The following is a 16,751-nucleotide window of genomic DNA, read 5'->3' as shown; positions in this document are numbered from 1 at the left end:
GAAGTTTACTTGTGGACTGAGAATGGCTAACTGGAATTAGCAATGTGGTCACCATTGATGTCCTTGGCAAACAGTTTGGCAGAATTGATAGAGACAAAAACCTGGCAGGAGTGGACTTAAGAACAGGAAGATAAAAACTGGAGAACAGAATAGAGGCAATGCTTTCATAAATTTTTACTACAAGAGACTAAAAGAAATAGGGCATAAGCTGGTGGGGGAAGTGAGATTAAAAATTTTGTTTTAAGTTAATTGCTTTTAAGATCTGAGGGAAAAAAAGATACTTGCATTCTGTTGGGAATGATTCTCTATAGAGCAAAAAATCTGACACATAAAGGAAAGAGAAGTTGGAGAGCTGCAGGGATGTTCTTGAGTAAAGGAGAAAGAATGAGGTTTAATGTCAACTGAAATGACTAGTTTTTGACAGGCACAGAAGAAATTTACCTATAGTAATAGATGGAAAAGGCAGAATACACGGTTATGCGTGCTAGTCCAGGGGCCAATGTTGTGGTGCAGCAGGTTAAGCCATCACAGAATCCTATACTGGAGCACCGGTTCAAGTCCCAGCTGCTCTACTTCTGACCCAGTGCCCTGCTAATGTGCCTAGAAAAGTAGCAGAAGATGGCCCCAAGTATAATTTGGGCCCCTTCTACCCATGTGGGAGACCTGGATGGAGTTCCAGGATCCTGGCTTTGGCCTTGCCCATTCCCAGCCACCGCAGCTATCTGAGCAGTGAACCAGCAGATGGAAGCATTCTGTCCTTCATTCTCTGTCACTCAGTCTTTGCCTCTCAGATCAATAAAATAACTCTTCCAAAAAATGCTGGAAATGCTGGTCTGTTAAGTATTTCTTGGTGTGAGTTTATGGGAGTTCTCTTTTGAAGTTTCAGTTTTCTCAGTAAAGTAGGAAGTCAGGTCATGAGCTGAGAGAAGGAGGAGCAAGAGATATGGGGGGGTTGTGGTAGGGACAACTGTTAGATGGCACCAAAATGTTCTGTACTCATTGGTGTTATCTCCTGCATAATCCTCTCCCTGTGAAACATGACTTGTTTCTAACCAAAAGAATATGGGAAAAGTGGTAAGATGTTACTACTGTGATTACTATTTATGGCAAAGGTGGTGAGGAATTCACTCCTGTAATTAGGTTCAATATGCAAGACTCTATCTTGCAAGCACACAATGGAGAGTCTCTTGCGGGTCTGGCAGGAAGCAATCTAGCTATGACATGCATGGGGAGATGGCAACATGACAGGGATCTGTGAATGGACTCTGGAAACTGAGGGCTGTCTCCAGCCAACAGTCAACTAACAAGTCCAGGCCTTCAGTCAAATTGCTGCAAGAACCTGAAAGCTGCCAAAAAGGGGAAGCTGATTAGTCCCAGGTCAAGCATCTGGATGAGAATGCGGCCTGGTCCACACTCTGATTTCAAGCATTGAGACTGAGGACTCCATCTGTTTGGCTGAAGTCACGCCTGGGCTGGTGATGCACACAAACCATGAGAGACTAATGCATCCTGTTTAAGCCACTGAATTTGTGGTAATTTCTTAAACAGCAACAGAAAACTAATAGAGGATTGAAAAGAGAGAAAAACTTAACCATTTGGAGAGTAAGAAAGTCAACAGGCTTACGGACAAAATTAAGAATCCATTAATAAACCAGTCTCCAAAAGACAAATATATGTTTCCCTATCTGTGGTAACTAACAGAGTACAAAAAATGTAATGTATATGAGCAAAATTGACATTTTGAGATTTGATTATTGTTTACAGCCCTTGTCTATACTGTTGAGAAATGTGGTTTTTTCCCTTCTATTTGTTGAACTCTTTACTTAGGGGAAGGCTAAGCTTATGACTATAAAATAAACTGAAAGTATGTTATTGTAAAAATTAAAAAAAATAAGGAAGGAAGGAGGAGGGAGGGTGGTGGTGTGGGAGGAAGGGAGGGTAGCGTGAGTAGCATCACCATGCCCCAAATGGTGGAGTTAGAAATGTGCCAGGGGATTCCAATACAATCCCATCAAGGTGGCATGTACCAATGCCATCTCACTAGTACAAGTGATCAATTTAAGTTCACAATTGATGGCTCTGATAGGTCTAAGAGTCAAAGGGATCACACAAACAAGACTAGTGTCTGCTAATACTAACTGACAGAATGAAAAAGGGAGAGAAGGATCCAACAAGGGAAGCGGGATACACAGCAGACTCATAGATTGGCAGATGTCCTAAATAGCACTCTGGCCTCAGAATCAGCCCTTAAGGTATTTGGATCTGGCTGAAGAGCCCATGAGAGTATTGTAGGCATGGAAAGCCAAAACACCCTGGAAAAGAAAAAAAAAAAAAAAAAAAGAAGACCTAAATGAAAGATCTCTGTGAGTGAGATCCCAGTGGAAAGAACGGGGCCATCAAAGATGGAGGTACCTTTCTCTGAAGGGAGGAGAGAACTTCCACTTTGACTATGACACTATCGGAATAAGATCAAAGTCGGCGAACCCTAAAGGCTTCCATAGCCTTGGCAACTCATGACTAGAGCCTAGGGAGATTACTGATGCCATAAACAAGAGTGTCAAATTGTTAAGTCAACAACAGGAGTCACTGTGTACTTATGTCTCATGTGGGATCTGTCCTTAATGTGTTGTCCAATTTGAAGTGATGCTATAACTAGTACTAAAACAGTATTTTTACACTTTGTGTTTTTGTGTGGGTGCAAACTGATGAAATCTTTACTTAGTATATACAGAATTGATCTTCTGTATATAAAGATAATTGAAAATGAAAAAAAAACACCTGATGTTAAATTGGAAATTGCATAGAAAATTAATTAATTTTTAAAAAATATCATGTAGGATCTCTGTCTTTAATGTGCTGTACACTGTTATTTAATGCTATAAGTAGTACTCCAACAGTAATTTTTCACTTTGTGTTGCTATGTGGGAGCAAACTGTTGAAATCTTTACTTACTATATACTAAACTGATCTTCTGTATATAAAGAGAATTGAAAATGAATCTTGATGTGAATGGAAGGGGAGAGGGAGCTGGAAAGGGGAGGGTTGCAGGTGGGAGGGAAGTTATGGGAGGGGGGAGCCATTGTAATCCATAAGCCCTATTTTGGAAATTTATATTCATTAAATAAAAGTTAAAAAAATAAAAAAGAAATACATGAAATTCATTCACCTTAGATAAATAAACATTTTTAAGACTAAGAATCCATTTGAGATCAGGAATTTAACGTGACACAAATCAGTTTTAATTTGTTTTCTGCAACCAAATAAGGGGTAGTTTATACAAGTTACCCACTTATATTGTTTTATATATTTTAATAAATATCATATATAATTTCAACTTTATCAGTAAATAAATAAATAAATGCATATAAGGCACATTTCCTGAAATCATCCTTTTTCTTTTTTTTCTCAAAACTTGAGATAAATTCCAGGAAAACGACCATTGAGGAACCTATCATTTTTAGCATCACAATTGACTTAAAAAGTGTATTGTTAAATCTTAATGGTGTGATTGAATAAATTAGCCTAAGTAACTTAGAGCTAACTGAATGCTATTGATTCGTATGCGTTCTTTTTGAAAATTTCAATGTGTTGCTTCACAGAGTCTAATTCTATTTCCTATATCCTTATATTTGCTTCATATTTAAAATTTTGTATGTAAAAATTTTTTCAGACTTGCACTACACATTAAAAATCATCAGTAAAAAACTATTAGCCCTACTACTTCATCTTTTTAAATAATGAAATAATAGCAATTATTCACTACTATGCAACAAATGATTTAACATTCTCACTAAAAAAATAAAATTATAGTTTATGCTAAAGCAGATTTTGATTACAGAAGTATTGCAAAATTAAAAAAGAAACACCAATACTAATGTTTCTAAAGGTAAAACTCATTTTTTATACCAGACAATATATGTTGTCTGATCTACTATTTGCTGTGTCAAAGAACAATGTTTTTCCCATACTATTAGTTGAAATATTTTTTAAATAAACATAATCTAACATATATAAATGGTGCTTATTATATTCTGGACAGTATTCTAAAAATAATTAATCATTTCTTATGTCAATCATATGAAATGCTACTATTTGAATTTCACAGATGGAATACTGAGACTGAAGGTAATTCAACAAAGAAATGGCAGAGTAGTACTTGATCATGGGCAATTTGGCTTTAGTTTTGACTTTTAACCATATTTTATCTGAAGGTTTTTTACATGATAGTCCCTCCATTTTTAGGGTGAAATTATTACAGCAAAATACTATAGTTATAATCTGTCATTCTGATCAGAAATATGTTAAAAGGGCTGAAAGGTAAGAAAGTAAAATTCAGTATACACTGAAACACATAATCATTTTTATAAGAGCAGAAAAGAATTTTAACTGCAATTCAAACTTACTCATTGAATTGATTTCTGTGCTTTCAATTTTGGGGTTGTATGAATACTTCTAGTCCATTAGTTCTTTTTATCATATTAGTTTGTAATACAAACAAATTATTTATTCTGGAAATAAAAGAATTAAAATTCATTTAGCTAACATTAATGAAATATCATAAATGTTAGTTATCTGGATTTTTTTTTAAATTTCACTTTATTTGAAAGGCGAAGAGACAGAGACAAAGAAGAGTGAGAGAGAGAGATTTTCCATCTGCTTGTTCATTCCTCAAATGCCTACAACAGCCAGGAATGGTCCAGGCTGAAGCCAGGAGTACTGAACACTGGGAAATGTATTTTATATTGGCTTACAAATAGTTTATGAAAAAAAGTTTATAATTACTTTTAATACCAAGGGGTGTCATTTTAACTATAACCCATAAATAATAACTTAATCTAAAACAGAAATCTTTGGTTTTGATCCTTTTCTGCTACTTATAAAACTGGAGACATATCTGTTAAATTACTGGGCAAGAATAAACTAAATTAAACCAGTTATAAGAGCTATGGTCTTATATGTTAAAGTGTCTTTTTTATTTGTGGAAAAAATTGCACAGGAAGAGCAAAAACACAAATTCCTTCTGTCCTATCACATGCCAGAATGTTTTGGGAAATAGTTTATAGAATAAAATAATTATCAACTACTAATAACACAAATGTTGAAGATAACTACAATTCTTTCAATGAAATAATAAGCATTTTGTGGTGTTGTTCTCTCATATCTCACTTCATGCTATCCAGGAGATATTATGCTTCTTTGTATAAAAATAGAAGAAAACAGAGCATAAATAACAAATATAATGCAATCCAGTAGAGAGAATATAAAATCACAAATGAGTTACTTCAAATAAGCTAAACATTAGATTTGACAGAGATGAATGTACTAACTTCTCTGCATGGTAAAATACAGTATTAGTACATTTTAACATATAGTTAGACTTAAGAAATTATTTTTTAAAAATTCATATGTTTGTATAACATAAATGAAATAATAAACTCTAACTTCAGAGACAAATTAAGATGACTTTCTTTTATGGACTTAGGATTTTTATTATCCTGAGAAAAATTATTAGTTTTTATTGTTGTACTCATTTTTCTTCTTTTTGTATGGAGGAAGAAAGAATGATGTTGTATAAGAGAGACACTAAAAACAAGATCTGTTGTTTTCCCAACAACTTCCTGCACCATATAATTAAAACCCATGTAAAGATATGGTATATACAGTAAGAATTGTCTAACTACTTTTCAAGTTTGTGCATACATAATGGAAGCTTGGTTCTCACTTTATGTCATACTTCTCCATTCAGCTGGGTTTCACCATTAAAGATATGCATTTTATTAACCATTTTTGGGGAGGCCAAATGGGAGCATTATAAGTGCTTTTGTTTGAAGGAAATGCTACTGCATAAAATGAAAATAAAGCTCCTAGTATAGAAATACAAGCTAAATTTTAGCATTACTTCCACTGAGTACATTAAATTTTTTTCCTGAGGCTGCAAAAGGATCAGAATCATTAAACGAGCAAAATAATTCTGATAGCTTTATATCAGATAGTATGCAAAGGCCACATTCAAAATATGTGGCATATATAGTTCAAAGTCAATAATTCGTCAGTCAACTATATGCAACTAAAAACATATACTTTAAATAGCAAAGTTATCCCATGAGGCATTGTATTAGTTTAAAAAAAGTGGAAATATTAAAAATGACATTTCTCACCTAAATGAAGCTCAACTCAGACAAAATGAAATGTTTTAATCATTTTAATAAAATTATTCAGCATTTACAGTTTTGAAGGACGTCCTACAAATAAATGTTCCAAAACAATCAAACCAAACTATAAAGTATATTTCTAATTGTAATGTTTGAAACTGCAGCAATTAAAATGCTTAGAATATAAAAACTAAGAAAACATAATCTCCTTAGTTGTTAGATAAAATGATCACAAATATCAATTTTTGGTTATTTTTAGGTTGTTAGAAATGATTTTCATCAATAGTTTCAATTGTTTGCATAGTAAAGTGTGTCTCAAATAAAAAAGCAAATAAAATTGCATTCACTTTTAAAGATATACCTTTGCTCAATTTATACACTGATTTTTTTACATATATGATATACTTAACTCACATACTAAGAATCCCAGGAAGACAAAATAAGGGAAATTAAAAATACCAACTCAATAGATAGCCCTCAGAGCTTCACAGAGTGGTCACAATTTAAAAGGAAGAATTGAATTCCAGAAGTCTGTCATCTGAATATATTTTTGTTATCTAAAATTAAAGATGTATATAAAATGTTAGGGATAATGGTTATTTCCTTCATAGTTTATTGGAGTCTGATCATGGTACATACATGTGAATGAACGAATAAAATCCTTAACCCACCATTATCTATTTCTCCAGTTTGCAGGCAATCACCCGTGAAAAGTATGGTGTAGATGAGAGCATGATACTGTACCTGATTAGCTCTGGAGGTGGTCATGGGATCAGATGGAGAGGACTTGGTGGTAGTTGGGGAAGATGGCAATGTCTGGGAACAAAGCAGTTTAGGAGCAAATCAACCTTTATAAGCCTTAAACTGATCACTTAAGTAAAACAAAATAAAATAAAATGTAATATAACGAGAACAAAATCCTATGAATAAATTTTCTCCTATTCATTCAAATTTAATGGAATTTAAGATTAATTAACTAATGCATGTAGATATGCATGCATAAGCATGTAAAAATAAATTCATGACTTGAAACCATGATGGTGACTGATAAAAATTCACATGAGTATTAAAGATATCCTGACCATATTCATGAATAGTAGTCTCATTACTTTCCCTCTTATTTTCTTGGGGAAGAGAGAAGTCAAAGAAAAATTCAGTAAGTTCAATTCACAAAACTGAAAGAGTCATCTTCCTATCAATGAATACAGTCGGAAATTTGAAGAAGTGGTGAAATGAAGTTTACTTTGCCATAAAAATATCTACCTACTTAATATGTTGAACATCACCAACAAGCTGATTCCACATGAATTTAGGGATCCATACTTAAAAGCAATTAAATTTGAAGTTCTGAGTTCTTAATATCACATTATCTTCTAAAAGATTAATTTTTAATAAATTTAGAGCCCATCTGAAAATGTAAACATTTACCTCATATTAATATTATAGTATTATAAAATGGTAACTAATAGTGTTCCAAAAAGTTACCAACATATTGTTTTTATAACTTATGTTAAACAGTACATTTCGTATATATGAAGAGTATAATATATTGTAGCTTCGTCAGCCTGTGTTGAAAATAAGCACAAAAATATTAGGAATCATATTTATTGTTCATTTCTAAATAAATATACATGAAAATATGCTGTATCAGACATAATTACTTGAATAATTCATTAAAATGTTTTAAAAAGTTCTCATGTCTAATCGAGTAACCTTAAAGGCTAAGATGTTGATTTTTTTCTTTAAAAAAAGCATTATGTTCAGTTAGCAAAATAGCTTTGCTTTAAGCAATATCCTCAACAGACAGTATTTCTTAATAGGAAAAATGGGATAGCTTTTTATTGTACAAATACAATTCCATATGGATATTGTTTTACGTTAATACATATCCATCAAAATTACTCAGATATGAGCAAAAGCATAACTTTAAAGGTTCAGCATTGTCAGGTAATGCATCACAAAATTACTTAAAGTCATATTTTTTGCATATATGGTTTCTAAAGTTCTAATTTGTGTAGAATAAAGCAGTTAAGTTTAAAGGAAATGACAAGAAATTCACTGGCTCATGGTTAACTCACTACCTTCCAGGAACAAATTAAGAATGGTTCTTCTAGCATTAAATCTTGTACCATATAGTCCACCCCTCAAACAGTTCCTGATTCCTGCTAAGTTAAAATCTAAAATAGTTTCAAGAGAACTATACTAGTGGTGAGTCATCCCAAGAATTTTATCCAATCTAATATAACAAAAGAAAGAGAGAGGGCTATTATCTGAAGTAAAACCTCTTGCCATTTCTCCAGAGACTTCATTTTCACTCATCAAAAATTTCCCTTGGCCGGCGCCGCGGCTCAATAGGCTAATCCTCCGCCTAGCGGCGCCAGCACACCGGGTTCTAGTCCCAGTCGGGGCACCGGATTCTGTCCCGGTTGCCCCTCTTGCAGGCCAGCTCTCTGCTGTGGCCAGGGAGTGCAGTGGAGGATGGCCCAAGTGCTTGGGCCCTGCACCCCATGGGAGACCAGGATAAGTACCTGGCTCCTGGCTTCGGATCAGCGAGATGCGCCGGCCGCGGTGGCCACTGGAGGGTGAACCAACGGCAAAGGAAGACCTTTCTCTCTGTCTCTCTCTCACTGTCCACTCTGCCTGTCAAAAAAAAAAAAATTTCCCTAATGTTTTCCTTTTCATGCAATACTATGCTGGGACATTTGCTAACGACTTCATACTAGTGCATGTTCATGAACTGAAAACTAGAAAATTTTTGTTTCTCTCTGTTGATTCTAACAGTTACTCCATAGTATTTTCGGAAGGAGTTACCATACATTTAAAATTTGTTCTGTGCTAATCTCAGAATAATAACTAGTTTGCTGGCTAACAAGGTATCATATAAATCCAGAGGTAGTTTTTCCAAATGTAGGTTAGAATACAAGTTCACTGATACACAGAAACACACAATTCTATGTGTGTTGAGCTCTTATATTTCTATCAGAGTAAAATCAATGTGAAATACTGTATGTTCACTAAGACATCCGCCTTGTAACTGGATAAAAATCCTCAACAATGTCTTTAAGCTTCGAAAAGAACTATGTACAAAAAGTATTAACAGCAAGTATGTTAGAATTTGTAGTTAGTTAAAATAACATAATCTGTTGATTTTTTTTCACTGCCCTGCCTTTTTTGGCATATATATAAAATATTAAGCACAAATTATTAATTGATACATTCACATTCATCAAGTTGTCCTTACTAGTCTTGAAACTGTTTCTTCTTTCTCATGGGAATAAAAGCCATAATTTTAAAACTTCTGGACAACATCTATACGTTTAAAATAATTTAAAGTTTGGCTATTAAATACTGTAATCTGATAAGTTACATTTTTAATATTTTAAATAAATAGGTGAAAAGTATTAAATTTGGACTTCAATGGATAATGCTATTGAAATATCACAGTAAATTGTCACTACATACATATTTTCTTGGTTTAAATTCTTAAACTAATGAAAATGTAATAAATTAAAGATATGGAGTTTTTTAACTATTATTCATTTAGGTGCTTTCAAGCATGTCTCCTGCCATTACAAATAAATATAATGAAAAAATTTTGGAAACTTTGCATTTCAGATAATTTGTTTAAATACCAGGAAAAATTGTTCTTATAAGTAGATAAATGTAAATATATTAAAGTAACACACTTAATTTAAAATGTTCTATTAATTAATTTAATGGAACAGATGTAATAGTTGTTCTCAACAGAGAGCTGGACAGCAAAATCCACAAGAAACATTTCAATGTATAATATTTCTTAATATTTTACATGCGAAATATGTAGAACCATTAACTGGGTAAATATTAGAAATTTTACATTAAATATTTAGTAAAATTCATGGAATACATCAGGAAGATGTAATTAACTTAATATTTACCTAATATCACTGTAGTGATATATTTTATAAATAATATTTACAAAACACATATTCCTTCAAAAGTACTTTTACAGTCTCAAATTCATGAAAATAAAAGATACATTTTATAGCAGTACTTTCTCAGATATCTGCACAACTTGAATAGCTGTTGAAGAGTTCCTCACACATTGGAAGCTGAGCTAGTTATTGTAGAAAAACGTGGAGTATTTTAATATGTTTAAAATAGTTATCCTTTGAAATAGAAACTAATTTTTAAAAATCAGGAATATAACAATAGATACTTAGTTAAACGTACACATAAATCACTAAAAATAATTACAAATTATGAGTTCTGTTTAAGAGATTGTTTTGCTGGACCAGAAACTATTATGATATACAAACACCATAATCAACATAATTTGCTTTCAAGTAAGGTTACACTAATAGTGTTCAAGAACTTGCGATAGGTATAGCAGAGACATCAATGAATGACACATTTCAATTGTAATTTGGAATCTATCACTAGCTGAGTAATATTTCTCTGGTAATCACTTAACTTTTGTTTCAAGTTCTGTTAAAGCTGCATACTGCTGCACAAATACGGAATAAAATATTTAAAGCCTTTAGTTTTCCATTTTGATAAATATCCTCCTCTTGTTACAGCAGCTCGACAAACCCTCAAAATCTACACGAGTTCTCTTTTCCTACAAGAACCCTAAGAATCCATCTGGAATTTTAGTACAGAAGATAGCAAATGCCTAGGTCCCACCTTTTTCCCCTCATTGTCTGACTAAGAAATTTAAAAGGCTGTTCAGGAAAATAGGAATAAGCCATAGTTCATAGAATGACCTTTAGCCAGACATCCAAGCTTTTCCATTATCCCACCCCAACTGATCTATTTAACACTAAATTGTGCTCTGAACTCTAACATAAATATTCTGGGTTTGCCAAGACAGATCCTTTTCTATGCAAAAAATTACATCCCTCTCCCAGAACCCATTTTGTTCCATTTTCCTTAATAAGCCTTTTTTTTTCTTTTTCCTGCTTTCATTAGACAATTCCTATACACTTTTTGAGTTCTGTTTCAAATTTTAACTATTTTCAGTCTAGTCTGCAGTTCCTTCATACCCATCCCAAATTTTTATAGTACAGTACATGGTTTATACTGTAATTCTTATCAGTAAATATAGTTTTTAGGTTTTTAATGTATTTTAAGCATATATATCTAATTTGATTAGTTAATCCTACATAGCAAGTGTGACCATTTAAAATATTTTGCCAAGAAGGTATTAATAAATTCATGAATGAATAGCAATCTAATTACGTGCTATTTTAGAATATTTTCCATGATGAAATAAAATTTCTTGGGCTAAATTACATTTTAAAATATCTTTAAAATTTTTTTTAAATACAAGAGAATTCCTTAAATGTTCACAGGCACTTGTTCCCTAACATAGTTGCTCTGTAAAAATACATTCAAGAATTAAGAATCTAGAAGTCCAAAACAAAAAGGGTTATCATACCTGATTTCATAATTCCATTGTATTTAAAAATTGCAAGATCATTATGTAGTGCATTCCTAAGAAAATACACTTGTTTGAAAACCTGTTCATTTAATAAGGGTGTGTTTTGTTTGGGCAGAAAATTCTGCTTTATGTAATATATTCGGTTACCAACTGTAGATTGATAATACAATTCAGAATATAATAATATAGTATAAGTCCATAATAGGTGGTATAAAGTGCTCACATTAAAGCAAGTTCTGTGTTTAGAACTTAATTTGACTTCCTATTTTAAATCAAAATTACATCTACATTATACTTCTTAACATTAAAACCTTAAAATTATCAATCACCAAAGACAATGGGCGAATGTAATAATTGAAACATTAATAAAATCCATAATTTCATATTCAACATTAATCCATTCCTATGTTGTAGTTAGATCTACTTTGGGTCCAGAATTTTTAAAAACTCTAGCCTTATCTTTTAAGCAATATTATCTAGGGGAAAATTGCTAATAAACTATCATAAAAATATTTTTAAAAAGTAACTTTTGAAGTAAGAGCTAAGCAAATGTAATATAAATGTCTGACACTGAAAAACTGCCATTAATAAGAAATCTTATTATTATTTTATGTATTAAGACTTAAAAAATATATAAAGATCATAAAAAAGGTTTTCATGTACTTTACAGCAAAATGCTTTAGACAATTATTTTATACTATATAATTGGCATGATTATTCAGATATAAAAATCACCCTCATTTAAATTTATATACTTGACTTACTGCACTATGTAGAGAATGATCCACTAGTATATTGGTTAAATTGGATACCTAGCAAGTTAGAGAACAAACAGCACAAAAGGCCAGCTGATCTATAATATCTTGGAAATTCGTTCTACTTCTCTAAATTTTCATGTAAACTTTTAAAATTTTACATTATAAATAAAGTGCATTGCTCTACCCCACTGACTATTCTCAGTAAATTCTTTCAAATAATACTCTATTCCACATGTATTACTGATCATATGAAAATATTAAATCAACAATAATTTTAATTCCACAGTATCTACAAGGTTTACAAATGAATGCAAATACATAAAATTAAAACAAAAATTATTCCTTTTTTAAACACTTGCACTGAATTTAAATAACATTATCCCAACGAGGCAAATAAAAATAAAGTAAAAATTTTAAAACTCTATTCATAAATTTGTACTGGCACTGGATAAACTAACTATAAATCTCACACTACTAGAGAGAAAACTGGACTTTTAACAATGATTTGCAGTCTTTTTGTGGGGCAGAAGCTTTTGTGCTTATGCAAATAATAAAAATCAGTTTATATAATTGTTCTGAACATACTGCCAATGATATTATACTCAAACTACATTTATGTTTTACTTAAAAAAATAACCAAGAGGTTTGCCTCTAACCCTACATTTCAAAATTTCCTACAGATGTTACAAAAGAAAATGGAAAAGTAATAGAATAGCAAAATGCAGGAAGTCAATAGATTTTATAATTCAGTGTTCATTTAGTTTCTTACCCCCAGATGATTTTATCCAGAGGTATTCAACTAGACTCCTGGCTTTAAAATTTGGATAAAGTCATGGTATCATTTTCAGGACATCATGAGTCTCTAAATTACTGTTATTTACCTAGCATGACAGAATAAATAATTCAAAATTAAAAAGAGTAGTAAAGAATAAAAAATTCCATTGATATTTATAGCTTTGAAATTTTAAATACTGTCATGTATAAACCAAGGTATTTTTCCTTAAAAACTTATGAAAATTTTACCAATTAGACCATCTGTAGTGACAAGGAGCATGATATGAATGATTTTATATGAAATAACAGCTACCTACCCATAATTTGAATGTGAAAAGTTTTTTAAAAACTTAATTGTATATTGGGTATTAGCCTATTTGAAAATGTATTGCCTAATTATTAATTTTATATTTATATTTGTCTAGCATTATATTTGTCTCTATTGGTCAAATATAAGTTTCAAATCACTGTTTTATAAGAACATTTTTCCATTCAGAAACATGAAATTAATAAGACTGAGCTACATTTCACATTTATTACAATCAACACAAATATACTGTAAATTAAATACTGTATGAATTCTGTAGAATAATACATTTCTTTGGAAGGTATAGTCTGTTGAGGGCAAAATTAAATCACAAATTAAAAGGCTAATTGTAAAAGGGCAAAGGCAGAAATAATAGTTATGAATAGGAAGTACCAAATAAATGTATAGATTTAAAAAGAATTTATGGTGGAAAAATCCACCTTGTTTAACATTAAATAATGTCAGTTTCCCCCTACACAGCAGCCATTACTCAATCTAAAAACTCACATGCGTTTTTACCAAGTAATTGTTTTTTTACAGAGAATCTCATACATGTAAAACGAACACTGGCCCTTTATGACACACACACACACACAAATATGTGTATATAAATACTACAGAAATTATACAAAACATATTAGCTAATTTGTAACAGAAGACTGAATGCTAGGTACAAATATTTATTTATACATGTTTGTTGATAAAGAAGTTGAACATGATTAATTAGCAAAACAGGAGTCTGCATAATAACTACACTGCAGGCTACAGATATCACTAAAAATAGGGCATTAGAAATTTGAGGATATAATTTCATTTCAATCTTTATATTTTATTTAAAAAGCAATATAATCTTCAAGAGAATCAATTCCTATAAATTAATAAAGTGTGTAGATAAATTTTTAAAGAACAATCACAATGAAAAGAGTCACATAAGTGCTCCTCAGTGTAACACTAATAAATGAAAAATTCAATCAATCAATCAATCAATCAGTCAGAGGAAGAGACCTTGATAGTCTTTAAACAACTAAATGACAACTCTGGTACGTCTAATGTATGCTTAGATAAACAAACTTTATATGTTAAGACTTTAAAAGCTTCTTTTTAAAGAAATTCATATTATGCTGTGGAAATTTCTCTTTGATTTTCCCAACTAAACACTCACTTGTTTGATGCGATCTGGATTAACGGTGGTCTGGGGTTGTAAAATGCTGACTGGCTCTGTCTTGGCCACATTTTGGGGCATTTCTCGAATTTTTTCTGCAATGAATCCATGAACTGCATTCAATGCTTCAACTGTTCCCTGGATCAAGCACACTCGTTCAGTAGTACCTGTGGACAAAAATATTAATTTTCAGAAAAACATTCCTATTAATTTTCATTTTTATGAAAAATTACAGAAAATGAGGCTACAATAATAAAACCATGTGAAACAGAACAATAAAGTAATTCAAAAAGTTCAATTGAACCATGTGCTCCTTTTTTAAAATTTTTTAAATTTTATTTATTTATTTGACAGATAGAGTTAGTGAGAGAGAGAGAGAGAGAGACAGAGAGAAAGGTCTTCCTTCCATTGGTTTTCCCCCAAATGGCCGCCAGGGCCAGAGCTATGCCGATCCGAAGCCAGGAACCAGGTGCTTCTTCCTGGTCTCTCATGCGGGTGCAGGCGCCCAAGCACTTGGGCCATCCTCCACTGCCTTCCCAGGCCACAGCAGAGAGCTGTACTGGAAGAGGAGTAGCTGGGACTAGAACCTGGCGCCCATATGGGATGCCTGCGCCGCAGGCGGAGGATTAACCAAGTGAGCCACGGTGCCAGCCCCTCTTTTATTTATTTATTTTTTTCATACATTGACATATTAACTGAGTATTTATAAAGTAATTTATGGCTAGGAACTGGCAACACTGAGATGAAGATCTATGAGCTAGTTCTCAAAGAGCTTACTGCTTTGCTGGGAAACAGACCAAGCTAGATCATTGTTTGCCAGTATAATATGAAAGAAAATGGAGGTATCAGCACAGATAGAAGAGTGGAGCCATAATGAAAATAATACTTCACTCTTATGGGAAAAAGGAACACTTGGAAAGTTAATAAAGTAGGTAACCTTCTGCAATTCTACCATCTTCTATTCATTTAATCTGATTTTTTAATCACTACTTAAAATTTTATATTTATTCTTTACTTTTCTACAACAAAATAAGCTATAGTGAACAGTAAATTATTTGTTTTGTGCAGCAAATACTTGTTGGATAAATGAATCAATGCTTCCTTTACTGATGATATACTTTTTACAAAAAGGACAGAATATCAGACTTAAATGCAATTTAAAAGTAGTTAATAAAATTTTAAATTTACAAATTGACAGAGAAAGTAGCAGTATTTGTTCCACATCTAGATTAAATGAAGTAGATGAATATGAAATTGGTGGGGTATAATATACAGGTCCTGTAACTTATTTTACACCTTAAATGTATACCTTAAATTAATAGAAATGTGATCAGTATTTGAGACTCTTCTGAGGCTTACTGCAGCAGCCTCATATTTACTCGTAATCTTCTCTGTATCATAACGCAAGAAATCAACTCCTGTCTCAAAAATAAGTATCTCTTCTCTAAACATAAGTATCAAAAATAAGTATCTCTTCTCTAAAAAATCAATAGAATCATATGTTAAAAATTTTAATTAAAAAATTAGGTGGCCAGCGCCATGGCTTAACAGGCTAATCCTCCGCCTTGCGGCGCCAGCACACCGGGTTCTAGTCCCAGTTGGGGTGCTGGATTCTATCCCGATTGCCCCTCTTCCAGGCCAGCTCTCTGCTATGGCCCGGGAAGGCAGTGGAGGATGGCCCAAATCCTTGGGCCCTGCACCCGCATGGGAGACCGGGAGAAGTGCCTGGCTCCTGGCTTTGGATCAGCACGATGCGCCGGCCGCAGCAGCCATTGGAGGATGAACCAACGGCAAAAGGAAGACCTTTTTCTCTGTCTCTCTCTCACTATCCACTCTGCCTGTCAAAAAAAAAAAAAAATTAGGCACTACCATACTTCCTTTAGGTACCATTGTTTTTCAAAATTCCAAGTCACCCTGTAAAAATGTTTTCAAAATATATTTTGAAGGACAAAGTTGCAAAACTACAAGCATTGGAAAAGTAATATTCATATTGCTCTAAATATTATGCATAAACCATTTTATTGGTTTTGAATGTAAAGTAATAACAAAATATTATGATTCTTATTCTAGAAAACACTCTTGTATCACAGGAATATGAAGCAAAATCAGTAAAATTTTAAACAATGAAAATTCCAATCTATGAAAAACTATCTCTAGGTTGTAGAAAATATTTACT

General features: G+C 32.4%; 1 protein-coding gene across 6 annotated transcripts in view; it reads right to left on the bottom strand.

Moving 5' to 3' along the window:
• Positions 1-16,751, bottom strand: part of NOVA1 (NOVA alternative splicing regulator 1) — a 159,022-nt gene that overhangs the window by 25,194 nt on the left and 117,077 nt on the right. For 4 of the 6 annotated variants that reach the window (XM_062205335.1, XM_062205339.1, XM_062205338.1 and 1 more), the window contains 2 exons: positions 14,576-14,742; positions 6,897-6,968 (listed from right to left, as the gene is read on the bottom strand). In XM_062205335.1, coding sequence (XP_062061319.1) covers positions 6,897-6,968; positions 14,576-14,742 — 239 coding nt within the window. Of the gene's footprint in view, positions 1-4,403; positions 4,509-6,896; positions 6,969-14,575; positions 14,743-16,751 lie in introns of all 6 variants that reach the window. The other 2 variants (XR_009867290.1, XM_062205336.1) reach the window with 2 other exon arrangements.

This window comes from Lepus europaeus, chromosome 11, assembly GCF_033115175.1.
Source record: "Lepus europaeus isolate LE1 chromosome 11, mLepTim1.pri, whole genome shotgun sequence".
Taxonomy (NCBI): domain Eukaryota; kingdom Metazoa; phylum Chordata; class Mammalia; order Lagomorpha; family Leporidae; genus Lepus; species Lepus europaeus.
The sequence above is the reverse complement of the archived record's forward strand: the minus strand, read 5'-3'. Positions and strand labels throughout refer to the sequence as shown.